The sequence below is a fragment of the Schistocerca americana genome, chromosome 2 (genome assembly GCF_021461395.2).
Source record: "Schistocerca americana isolate TAMUIC-IGC-003095 chromosome 2, iqSchAmer2.1, whole genome shotgun sequence".
Classification (NCBI taxonomy): Eukaryota; Metazoa; Arthropoda; class Insecta; order Orthoptera; family Acrididae; genus Schistocerca; species Schistocerca americana.
In genome coordinates, this window is record NC_060120.1 from 160,647,289 (window position 1) to 160,660,192 (window position 12,904).

Below are 12,904 nucleotides of genomic sequence, written 5' to 3' on the forward strand. Positions count from 1 at the left end.
GGTCTGCACGTAGTGTTTCAAGACTGACGACACGAGTGACATCAATCGCGCAGATACATTATTCAACCTGAGTGAGCTGGGGCAGTGGTTAATAAACTGGACTTAAATTCGGGAGGACGACGGTTCAAACCCGCGACCGGCCGCCCGGATTTAGATTTCAGTGATTCACCTAAATTGCTCCAGGCAAACACCAGGATTTTTCCTCTGAAAGGGCACGGCCGATTTCTTTCCCCATCCTTGACACAATCTGGGCTTGTGCTCCATCTCTAACGACCTCGATATCGACGGGACGTTAAACCCAATCTTTCTTTCTTACTTTCTTCCTACTCCATACAAACTTTCGCTCGATATTTTGCTCAGTCGTTCCGAAATACACATGGAAGAGCAACTACTAGTGACGGTGGTTACGCTATGTGCTCTTAAACTGAAAAAGAAAAAATCTACAAGTCGTTCACGACGATCCTGGATTTGCTTACTGACGGGAGGGGCATTCTCTGATCAGAGAACTGTAGCAGGAACCAGGAGATTGCTGCAATTACTTATGTAACGACATAGAGACGAACTATGTATTCAGTACAACGAAAAACCAGTCCAAAGTTGTAAATTTTACTTTTTTATTTATTCGATGACTAGTTGGGGGCCGAGACTCATTTTCAAATCATTGTAATATAGTAAAAATTGTACTTCCGAAGATGTGAAAAATGTTCAACGAATAGTTACAGTGCATGCTATTCCAGCATGCTGGAAGTTCGTGAACTGTATACTGTTAACGCCCGTAACACTAAAAACTGGAAAAGAAAGCAATATCCTGAGAGCGGCTTTTTTAAGTCTCCACGAGAGACTCATCGCAACGTTAAGGTTTTTAGCGACTGGCAGGAGCTACAAGGACCTTGAACTGCCTAATTTTTGTATGAAGGATGAAATGAATAATGGTTGTTGGCCACGAATCTTTGAAGTGATTTTTGTTACGTAACTCCTTTTCAGAGTCTTCTACGTCTGGCCGTGATCTTCGAAATTCAAGAAGGAAAGTAAATAGAAATACGACAAAGAGGGTTTATAAACTTCTTCCGTTCGAGCTCCAGATCTTGTGGACGCTTTTATTTTCGCACTCTCTTTCCTGTAAACTGTTCGATATAGTTGACCTTTTTGGTGGCCAACTCTTTTTGTTGCTTCACTTCCTTGTCCTTATCGGTGACAGTGCCGTATGCCTGGTTTCTCCTGTCTCGGTTGCTGAAGACTTAGATTTTACTTCCCAGCGTCAAGGAAAACTTTGGCACCGCTCTATGAGCTCCGTAAAAAATTTGAGAGTCCTGTGTCGCAAGTCTACCATTTTCTTTCGCCACTTCACGCACTAAAGTGATGGTTGCAACCTCTGGTGCCACCGAGAGTACACTGCTGTCGGTGCAAAGTTTGAGCGATGAGACTGATGTGCGTCTACATGCTCAGACTCGTCACCAGTCTTGCACGTACACAAAGCTCCAGCCCAACGGTCTTTTGCGACTTTGTCAAACGTCATTCAGTTCATACAAGACTGCCAAAATTCCGTCCGCATGTAACCTTGTATTTGACAAATCTGGCATGATCATGCAAGACCGACGACAAAACGTTACGTGTAGATCAGGATTTAGAATAAGTTTTGTTTTAATTCTTCTTCTACATACGATACCAAATAGTTATTATACAGCCGCGTCTCAACCGTTAGTAAAATATCCGGAGACATGACTGACCGTACAATAAATGTAAACGCAGGCAAAATTCATGAAACTACATAAACTGCATTGTGTTCATAGAGGTAAACTTTCAATTCTTTTAAGTTTAGTTTTTGCATCTTGTCCTCCGTTTTAACTTTAGCGACATCCTGCAGTGGCTGAGCAACAGACCACGAGCGTCTTTTCTTTAAGATCTTGATCAAACACTTTTTAAACTTGCTTGTATATCTTCGTTTTCATTATTCCTATGGCTGACTGTTATGATGACTATTTTCCTTGTCACATAACAATTTTTTCACGGAGTCTGATGGTTTGCATATTCTTACTGTAATTATTTCATTTAATCTAATTACATCTGTATGGAACGTTTTGACGATCGTGGTTCTGGTGCTTCTGGCGCTGATGTACCAACAACTGCCAATGTGGTGCTCAGTTCTATTGGTTTTGACGTTTTATTATCAAGATTACGCGGCATTTTTCTATTCACCCACCATCAACATTGATAATTTGTTACTCCTGCATTTCGTTACAGTGTTATGCGCTCGTGAACTGGTTTGGCTGAAAATGCAGGGAACAAACATCACATTGTGGTGTGGGTGTACAAAGTCGTTCTTCAAAATTTCACGTCGTCTAATATTTACTAGTTACTTTGAGCCGCTAAATACGAAAGTAATCTTCTTTGTATGATAGAAGACAATACTATTTTATCGAATAAGAAAAACGGTGTCTTCGTTACGCTATTATTGTGACTTGTTGTGCTACATTTTTGTCAGAACCACTTCTTCACTCATCTGTAAATGTATTCATCAGCATTTACTTGCCGCTGCCACGTTGCTGTCGTAATGTGTCACAGAAATCAGCCAGAGTGGCACTGTTTCTTTTGTAAGACTCGAATTGTATTACCTCAATTCATTATTAGTTCAGTGCCGTTTCTGGAGTCACGTTGCAAGGCGTCTGCCTCGATAGTTGAGTGGTCAGCGTGACGGACCGTCGTGTCAAGGGGCCCAGGTTCGATTCCCGGCTGGGTCGGGGATTTTCTCCGCTCAGGGTCTGGGTGCTGTCTTCACCACCACCACCACCACCACCACCACCACCACCACCACCACTTCATCCCCATTGACGCGCAAGTCGCCGAAGTGGCGTCAACTCAAAAGACCTGCACCGGGCGACCGGTCTACCCGACTGGAGGCCCTAGCCACATGACATTTCCATTTCCACCTCGCAAGGTACGTCTCATAATAGCATGAAGTTTGTGCGCTGACCATAAAAAGAAACTCATCGTCTCCTATGCGTTTCTATTGGAAACAGTGTCCTTCTCTTCCATCCACTGACCGCAAAAATGAAGGTATGTGCTTCTTTATAAATACAAACTGACTCGCACATCTCAATGCAGCATCTGCTACTATGTAGAGACTACGAAGCGACTTGACAGTCAACTAACAGCTAAGAAGTGCTTCGAAAGGAACACGTGTTAACATCAGTCGCGACCAGCTGGTGTCCATTTGGAGGGAAAAAGTGGATACAAAGCTGATGAGAAACAGAAGGCTACCGAATGAGGTACACCTATCACAATGGAACAGTGCTGTGTATTCTCGCTTTATAAGGTCGCGGTGCTGACTTTCCGTCAGTGCGAAACGTTCACCACAATTCAATATAGAGTCCCCCCAGTAGACGGCTTCTCCAACTGCCCTGAGAAGTTGGGATGTAGAGATGAATGCGATGAGCTGCGAAGTTTTAACCTCTAGGCAGACCACTGCGAAATTCTACACGGTTCGTTACTAGCGATGTTCTATACATTCTTAGTCTACTTCCTCGAGCCTCGTGAATATTACGTTCGGTTACCCACCTCGAGACTGGAGCCGTTGCGAGCCCGGCCGTCGGCGGCAGCCACGATGGTGTCGTAGGAGCCGTAGGCGCGCGACAGAGGGTCCGGGCGCACGGGTCCGTCGTACAGGTCGACGTCGTTGTGGTTGCGGAACAGGTTGTGGCGCGCCACCACGTCCTCCATGCCCGCGCGGTGCAGCTCCGGGATCAGACGCAGCCACACCGACAGCTGGTGCGCGCGGAAGTGGTTCTTCATGCGCGGTTTCATACCTGCCAGGGCAAGGACCACACTGTAGCAGACATTCTAAATAACAATACACCTGTAGGGCAAAATCGTGACTGGATCGCGGAAAGAACTGATTTTTACGAGACACGACTATTCAGATGGAAATATGTATTATTTTGCCCATACACTGTACGAAATACTGCCACCAGCCACTAGAATGTTTCATATCCTGGCCGCGTCTGTGTGCTCTTTCTATGGCTACCATCTACGACGTGATTGGTTTCTAGGGTTAGGAGGCTGTATGCAGTCATGAGCTGAAGGAGAGTGTAGGGAAGCAGCCTACTCACGCCGTATAAAATTCACATTAGTCTTTCCATTGTGTGCCAGCCTAGTCCGCTGTAACTAGCTCTGACGTCATAAATGTTGCGCAATACTTTAAAAATCAAGTAAATAACCTGAAACGTTTCTAGCATGTCAGAAGTAATACTAAATCAATGTGTGTTGAATATCAGTTCAATAACTTTAAACCATTTTCGAAATTTGGACTTTTCTGTAAAAATCATTGGCGCAACAGAAAAGAGCTAGAAACTTAAAAATTTATATTTACATTCCTTTTTCATTATAATTTAGTAGAAACAGTATTCTGGATCTCACAAACTAAAATTTTTGTTGAAATTCATGATTTTCTGGATTTTGTCTTAAAAATTAAGGAAGCAAGATAGATTAAGTAGACGAATAAATAAGGCTAGGCTGTTTAAATTTAAGTAGAAGGGAGATCCGCTATAATCATAAAGACGTGAGAAGTTTCAATTGAATAACTATAAAACTATAGCGATAGCGTATCTCCAAAGGGCAAGTTCAGAGCTCGTCTACTGCGTGTAGTGTAATTAAATTAATTCTCTCGCCCAACATATTTGACTTAGCCACCTCAGACTTTTATTATGATTACTTACTTGTGTGCTGAATGCACATTTAAATTGAGAGTTTCATCGGCCATCAGCAAAGGAAGCGATGATTTATTCAAAAACTTAAAGTGGTACATTATTAGCCCAACGGCTAGTCGGGAGAGCAATTTTGATCAGGCGTTCCCTTAGCCGTCCGCACCGCGGCTTTATATATAACAACGCTGCGCGAGAGAAAAAGGCCTCAGTTCTCTCCAGACGCTGAATAGCACGCCACCTGTGCCGGGAGTCGCGTCGCGTCGGTGTCATTGCTATAAACAGCCTCGGATGCCGTAATAAGTTACTCGGGATACGCGTAACCATGAAATCGTTTTAGAGTGAAGTGTTAATTATGAGATGACTTTACTGATCTATCTTCAGTTAGCGTATGTCGTATTTTCACGTGCCGTAGCGGGACAGACATTCTACCATTATTTAGCGTGCCGTTTGATGAGCAGTATCATCAAATTACGGCGAGCATTCACTTACACATTTAATTTGAACAGTTATAGTTGCATCAGCGCATTAGACTCTGAACTGCTCTGGTAGTTGGATTGTGTGGATTCTTTTGGTCTGTGACTTTCAGAATATAGTGAACATTTCAGAGAGAATCGTTTTTGATTATGAATCCCAGACAATCTCCTAATTCCTCAGAGCTATAAGCTGTAGCTATAAGAGTATTTCTCAGATGAAGTGGGCACTAGGAATTCTAATTACAGGCTTCACGTTTTGCTAATCACTTTCTGGTTGCCAATATTGTAGTTAGAGAGCCAGTGTTGAGAACGGCAAACCACAGCAATAAATAAATAATGGGAACATTTAACAACAATTAATCCACCCGCCGCCCCACATATGGTGCTAATCAGCCGGGAAATGCATCTTTTCTGCATTCCACTCTACATTTAAATAACAACATATATTCTCAACGGCCGGCCGTTGTGGCCGTGCGGTTCTAAGCGCGTCAGTTTGGAACCGCGTGACCGCTACGGTCGCAGTTTCGAATCCTGCCTCGGGCATGGATGTGTGTGATGTCCTTAGGTTAGTTAGGTTTAAGTAGTTCTAAGTTCTAGGGGACTGATGACGTCAGAAGTTAAGTCCCATAGTGCTCAGAGCCATTTGAACCAATTTTTTTTATATTCTCAACATTAATCCACCCGCCGCCCCACATATGGCTAATAGGCCGGGAAAACAAACAAAACATTTATTTAATAAACAATTATTCCACCCGCCGCCCCACAAAGGGTGTTTTCACAGTCCTGCGAAATGGATGGTTCAAATGGCTCTGAGCACTATGGGACTTAACATCTATGGTCATCAGTCCCCTAGAACTTAGAACTACTTAAACCTAACTAACCTAAGGACATCACACAACACCCAGCCATCACGAGGCAGAGAAATTCCCTGACCCCGCCGGGAATCGAAATGGATGGTGATCTGGTCAGAAGAGGCAGGCACGCGGTTGACTTATTTCTTCAGGACAGTCGATGTATCCAACATCCATTGCAGAATCTCAGGGAAGCGCTTTAAGTGGTGGCAGTAAAATGTCCAATGAAAATTCCTACATTTTGACCCTGATTCTACTTGGTTTGAACGCAGGGTGCTGTAAAATTCCCTTTACAAACTTCTGGGACTTGTCGAGCAGACTGATTAGACTATATTTTAAATTGGGAGCCATGTCCGGAAACGTTTCAAACGATGTTTCGTAGGTAGGTATGCAACACGTCAGTCATGGTGAGGGGTGCTTAATTCAGATCGGGTGATGTCATTTCTCGTCTGTCCTACCTCTCTGACTTGGTTCGAGCCTCATTCACGTGTCTGTAGGTGTCAAGAGCAACATGGTTGAGAGTACGTTTGCAGGATACTCCGACATGATCCTTTAATGTACCGAAGCTCACGGTAATGGAAGACTTCTCGTCGCCTAATCGAGACCGGTATCCACAACATACGACACCATCGCATACCGTTTTCGTCACAATTACGTAAAGGCTTCGAGAAAATGGTACCTTCACTGTCAGCAGGCGTGACTGTGGTGCTCCAAGGAGAAGCCGCACAGCCGAAGTACAAGAGGCCGCACTGCATCACTTCGAAGAGAAGCCGTCAATATCATTCGTACGTACAATGTGTGCAGCGAACTTGGTGGTCGCCACAACGAACCATACTTGTAGTCGATCAGAACGCTAACCCTCCGTTGAAACGGACAAAAATGATTTAACTGTAAACAACAATGTTCATGAAAACTGGTTAAGTTTCCTTTTTCTTTCTTTGGTTATTAATGAGTGGAACTTTAAAAGTCGACGCGTTACCCACACGTTTTCATTTGGTTGCAACAGGGAAATGCTACGTTTCCAGAAATAGGTTCAAATTCAATATATTATGTACCAAGTCCCTTCTACAAATTCTAGAAGTCAGCAAGGGGAATTTTAGAGCATCCTGTATAATTTAGTGAAATCTAGGAGTCGACCGGCGGACCTATGGGATGTACAAGTTGTGTATCCTCTGGGGTGAAAGTGGTGTTCTCGTGGTTGTATTTCAGAAGCTGTGATAGAGTGATCCTTCGTGATAAGTCGAGTTATATTTCTTGGAGTGCGGAGAAGTGTGATATCTCTAAAGCGCGTTCTCGTGTGCGAGCGTGAATTTCGAGTTGAACTGTCCAGTGTTCTAGGCGAGTATTGCCATTAAGTGAGCGTGCACGGGCTCAGTAGCCACAGATTTTATCTCAGATAGTGGAGCCACAAGCTTCCTGGACGGTATGTTTTAGCGAATGACACGAACTGCGTGAGATTTAGTAGAAGCCAATAATTTCAGTAGTTCCAATGAAAATTTGTTGGCTGGCCGCGGTGGCCAAGCGGTTCTAGGCGCTTCAGTCTGGAACCGCGCGACTGCTACGGTCGCAGGTTCGAATCCTGCCTCGGGCATGGATGTGTGTGATGTTCTTAGGTTAGTTTAAATAGTTGTAAATTCTAGGGGACTGATGACCTCAGATGTTAAGTCCCATAGTGCTCAGAGACATTTTTTGAAAATTTGTTCTCTTTTGTGGGTGTCCATTTTTTAAACTTTTGATTGTTATCCGGTTGTGTTCATGGATGAGACGCCAGAAACAGGAAGGTGACAGCGTTGTCATTGTTTGCAGAGCTTGTTTTCCAATCCTGTGCTCGGATCCGCGACGTTTTAGGAAGCGGGTGGATTGCTACAGGGCACTGCCCAGTACTGTTACATTTGTGACAATTTTAACCCTGTCTCGCGGGTCAGTGTGAGGCTGGTGCCTATTATGTAGACTGTGTATATGTAGCTGTGCAGGGAATTAATCCGAGGCCGCCATCAAACGTTTTCGCTAAAGAAGTCTACGGATCAATGCGCCGCGTTATTCCTCTCGTGCGCCGCACGGCGCTAAGATTGCGAGCCCTCCGGCCGGGACGCGAGTAAGACGTCAGAGGCCACGGAAGAAAAATGTTGCCATGGAATTCTTGCTATGTGCAATCATCGTTCTCAAAATCAAACAGGTTGAAAGTCGTCTGCTGTTAGACGCTATAGGCACTTGTCTGTATCAAAGAGCCTTAGTCGCTTATCCGTCTCCTAGAGCAGCTTATATCTGCATGGGAAATTGCAAGGTTTGTCTTAATCAAGTCACCTAAACTCTGAGGTGGGCCAGTCGACAGCGATGCTTGGCGGGCAGAATTAGTTCGCCAGAACCGGATGGTCAGGTGACAAAGGGACAAACATTGTTGCTGTGATGAAAGTGACAAGTTATGACGTGCCGATCTGTTTAGTATAGACGCTTTGTCTCATTACAAAGAAATGGGCATGCTGCACCGACATCGTTTTACATTATGTGAGGCGGTTGTTTACTCGCACTGCATTTGCATAATGTTGCTTCGTGCCACATCAAATTTATTGACGTGACGTACTTTTCAGTCGTATTCACCCTTAGCAGGGTTAATAGTTTCGTTGGAACACGTGGGAATCAACATTCAATTTCTATTTGGTCATTAGAGGCTTCAAGTTAATAATTTCATTGCCTTCCCACTCGCCAAATAATATCACTGGCGTTCATACGAATATGGGGCGATTTACCTTGTGTTTTGTATATGTACGGTCATGTGAAATCGCGTGTTACGTTACAGGGCACTTATATGTGAAGTATGAGGTTTTGTATTCATTCTCTGAAATTCACATAATTTGGGTTTCTTACGAACATATTTTTCGCTTCTTTTATCTTTATTCGGGGAGCGAAAGGCTATTTACAATTTGTACAGAAACCAGATGGCAGTTGTAAGAGTCGAGGGACATGAAAGGGAAGCAGTGGTTGGGAAGGGAGTAAGACAGGGTTGTAGCCTCTCCCCGATGTTGTTCAATCTGCATATTGAGCAAGCAGGAAGGGAAACAAAAGAAAAATTCGGAGTAGGTATTAAAATTCATGGAGAAGAAATAAAAACTTTGAGGTTCGCCGATGTCATCGTAATTCTGTCAGAGACAGCAAAGGACTTGGAAGAGCAGTTGAATGGAATGGACAGTGTCTTGAAAGGAGGATATAAGATGAACATCAACAAAAGCAAAACGAGGATAATGGAATGTAGTCGAATTAAGTCGGGTGATGCTGAGGGAATTAGATTAGGAAATGAGACACTTAAAGTAGTAAAGGAGTTTTGCTATTTGGGGAGCAAAATAACTGAAGATGGTCGAAGTAGAGAGGATATAAAATGTAGGCTGGCAATAGCAAGGAAAGCGTTTCTGAAGAAGAGAAATTTGTTAACATCCAGTATTGATTTAAGTGTCAGGAAGTCATTTCTGAAAGTATTCGTATGGAGTGTAGCCATGTATGGAAGTGAAACATGGACGATAAATAGTTTGGACAAGAAGAGAATAGAAGTTTTCGAAATGTGGTGCTACAGAAGAATGCTGAAGATTAGATGGGTAGATCACATAACTAATGAGGAAGTATTGAATAGGATTGGGGAGAAGAGAAGTTTGCGGCACTTGACCAGAAGAAGGGATCGGTTGGTAGGACATGTTCTGAGGCATCAAGGGACCACCAATTTAGTATTGGAGGGCAGCGTGGAGGGTAAAAATCGTAGAGGGAGACCAAGAGATGAATACACTAAGCAGATTCAGAAGGATGTAGGTTGCAGTAGGTACTGGGAGATGAAAAAGCTTGCACAGGATAGAGTAGCATGGAGAGCTGCATCAAACCAGTCTCAGGACTGAAGACCACAACAACAACAACAACAACAACAACGTTTCGCTTTCGCAATATTTTAAGCCGAGAGATAATGAACTGCTTTCAGCCTTAAATGAAATCATCAGCTAGCCTGGCAAGGTACGTGGTTCCAGCGATGTTGACTCAGCAATTTTATATCTCACTATCTCAGATCTTTTCAGTTTATTAGATGTTGTAGGAAACAAAGTGCAAACACACTTACTTTGCATTTTGAGAAGGTACAGTACGTTCATTAGCAAGCAAAAAAAATTTTATACATGCCTGGTTGTATCATTCGTACTTGCAGGTGTGAATTAGCTTTGAACATAGTACCGGGCCGGCCGCTGTGGCCGAGCGGTTCTAGGCGCTTCAATCCGGAACCGAGCTGCTGCTACGTTCGCAAGTTCGAATCCTGCCATGGGCATGGATGTGTCTGTGGTCCTTAGGTTAGTTAGGTTTAAGCAGTTCTAAGTCTAGGGGATTGATGACCTCAAATGTTAAGTCCCATAGTTCTTAGAGCGATTTGATAGTACCGGGAGCAACAGTCAACATCCGGAGAGCATGAGGTGGTACGGCATTGGTAAGGTGCCACATTGAAGTTTCAAAAGTTAACATTATCTATTTTGGACTGTTTTCACATCAGAATTCTTGGCTGTCGCCCAATACTAAATATTATAGCGTCATTGGCACTGGTAACTGCCAGACGTCTCCACAGTATCTATATCATTCTGAACGGCCACATTATCCTACCGAGCTGAAGTGCCACCCTTTTTCCCTTGTTGTATATTGTTTTAAATCGAAGCACATTTTTCTCACATATTCCTGCCACTGTCGTTCAGAAAGTCCTTGTCCTCAAGGTCATAACGTATTAAGAGTTGCTTTATCTTCCGTCTGCATGAATAATGCCATCTAGCATCTTATGTTTTCTATTTAACAGTTTGTGATAATATTTGATAATTCCTTAACGATCATATCGAACAAGCCAGGCAGTCTTTCAGAAAGTGCATGTGACATGAGCGCTGTGCCACAGAAGATAAATTTGCAGGCATCCACACTTTACCAACGGATGATTTACTTCACCGTGACTAGTTTCGGGTCTAGGCGTATCGCCAGGCGGCAGCGAGAATTTTTCGAACAAATTTCGCGTTTTTGTCCTATGTTATAACACGGTGTTCGTGATTTAGGGGTTCACAAATCATTTAAGTCACATATAAGGCCTACACATTTTACTTACTTGAGGAAAAGCTTTACCTTGCGCATTACTGCAGAGAGGTCTGCTTCACTTATGTGTGTCATGCAGAACCATGACACCGACTAAAGACAAGATAGAGAAGGAATGTATTTACACTTGATATTATTACAGCTCACGTTAGGCAAGCAAGAGATTTGGTTGACTGAACTAAGAAAAGTGTAGTACAATTACAGGATACCTCAACAGCAGAGATATATATTATTACAAAGTTTTAGTTCGTACCTTTGATGGCGATGAGAGCCATACAAATGATTTTTTTAAATCAGTGGCAGAGTCCAATAAAGTCTTTTCAGGATAATATTTAGTTCTCCTTTTTTAGTAAATAACTAAGTTAACCACGGCAGTAACCTAAAATTATACGAACTGGATGGAATTTTGTAAGTATATTTGGTTCTTTAACTTAAGGTGGCTATTAATGAAGTAGTTTGCTTTTCAGAGAATGTGGCTGTATTTTTCTAATTCTTCTACCAAATTCATTTCTACTCCTTTCTCAGCATAAGGTAGTATCCATAGTTTTTTTCAGTGGTGTTCTCTTACAAGGAATCTCTTGGGTGCCAGGTCGAAAATTCAATCTTTAGTAAGGCTCATTTGAAAGTGTTGTGTTAACAGTTATCACAATAAATGATTCACGATGAGCATCATCAGGAGGGCGACAGAAAATGAGAGTCCAGGAGGTTCAGTATCAATATTCTATGGGATGTATGTATCACACTTCACTTCACAAAATAGACTTCGTCGAAATTCAAGAAATGTTCAGAGCGAACCATTAACTTCCACCATTAACATCGGATGAAAAATGGCACGCCACAGTGATCACAAAGGTTCGCACCATCAAGATCAAAGGCGGATTCCTTGGGAGTTACAAACCGTGCAGGACGTTCAGCTAGGTATCCACTCTTAAGGAATGCATGTAGATCCATATTGGTGTAACGGGGTGATCAGAACTGGTGGAATCCATTGGCATGCAACCGAATGCGTAACAGTCTGTCGTGGAGCTTATCGTGAAACTGGCTAATCTTTCTCGCATAGTTGCACATAATGTGATAATATATACGAACCTGCAGCATGCTACAGGTGAAAAATAGGTCCGCAGCTTGTCTCATAATTGAAAAAAATTGTTGTGGCTCTGTCATAAGTTGTATTGAGAAGTATCTCTTATTTTTTGATGGTGACTAGTTTCGAACTCTTGTTTCCATCTTCAAACCATCCGTATCGTAAGTGTGGCAAATACAGGCGATAGTCCTAAATAAACGCCATACATATTTTCGTAGATATATTAATTACACAGATATCGGTATCAACTTCCCAAATGGAATTTCCGTTGTTTCTGTTGCTAGAATCTGCCCCCGTAGTGACGATGAATGTGGCACTGTGGCCGACTCAACAACTGTAAATACACGACAATGTCCGTCCTATGTGGTGTATTTAGTGTTGCTACGTCGGCCATAGTGCAGTTTTGATCATCACCATAGGGGCAGTTTTTGTGCCTGGAGTACTGCCAGTATTTGCCGCACTTACGATACGGATGGCTTGAAAATGGACACAAGTGTCCGAAACTAGTCACCATCTAGAAATAAATAAGGAACTTCTGAATGTAACTTACGAAGGAGCTACAACCATTTATTTCGGTGTGATAACATGCTTTATAGATACAGAAAAAACAAGCATCCAGAGCCTGAATCTGTCCAGTGGTTCCCGGTGTATGAACTAAATTCTCACATACTTTTCAGAATGGATAGTTTGCTATAAAAAGAGTAT

The 12,904-nt window shown here is 42.9% G+C and overlaps 1 protein-coding gene across 1 annotated transcript in view; it reads right to left on the minus strand.

Annotated features, from left to right (window-relative positions):
- Positions 1-12,904, minus strand: part of LOC124593849 (neuroligin-2-like) — a gene marked incomplete at its 3' end in the record, with an annotated part of 358,509 nt that overhangs the window by 19,710 nt on the left and 325,895 nt on the right. The window contains exon 10 of the mRNA XM_047132197.1: positions 3,632-3,803. Coding sequence (XP_046988153.1) covers positions 3,632-3,803 — 172 coding nt within the window. The remainder of the gene's footprint in view (positions 1-3,631; positions 3,804-12,904) is intronic.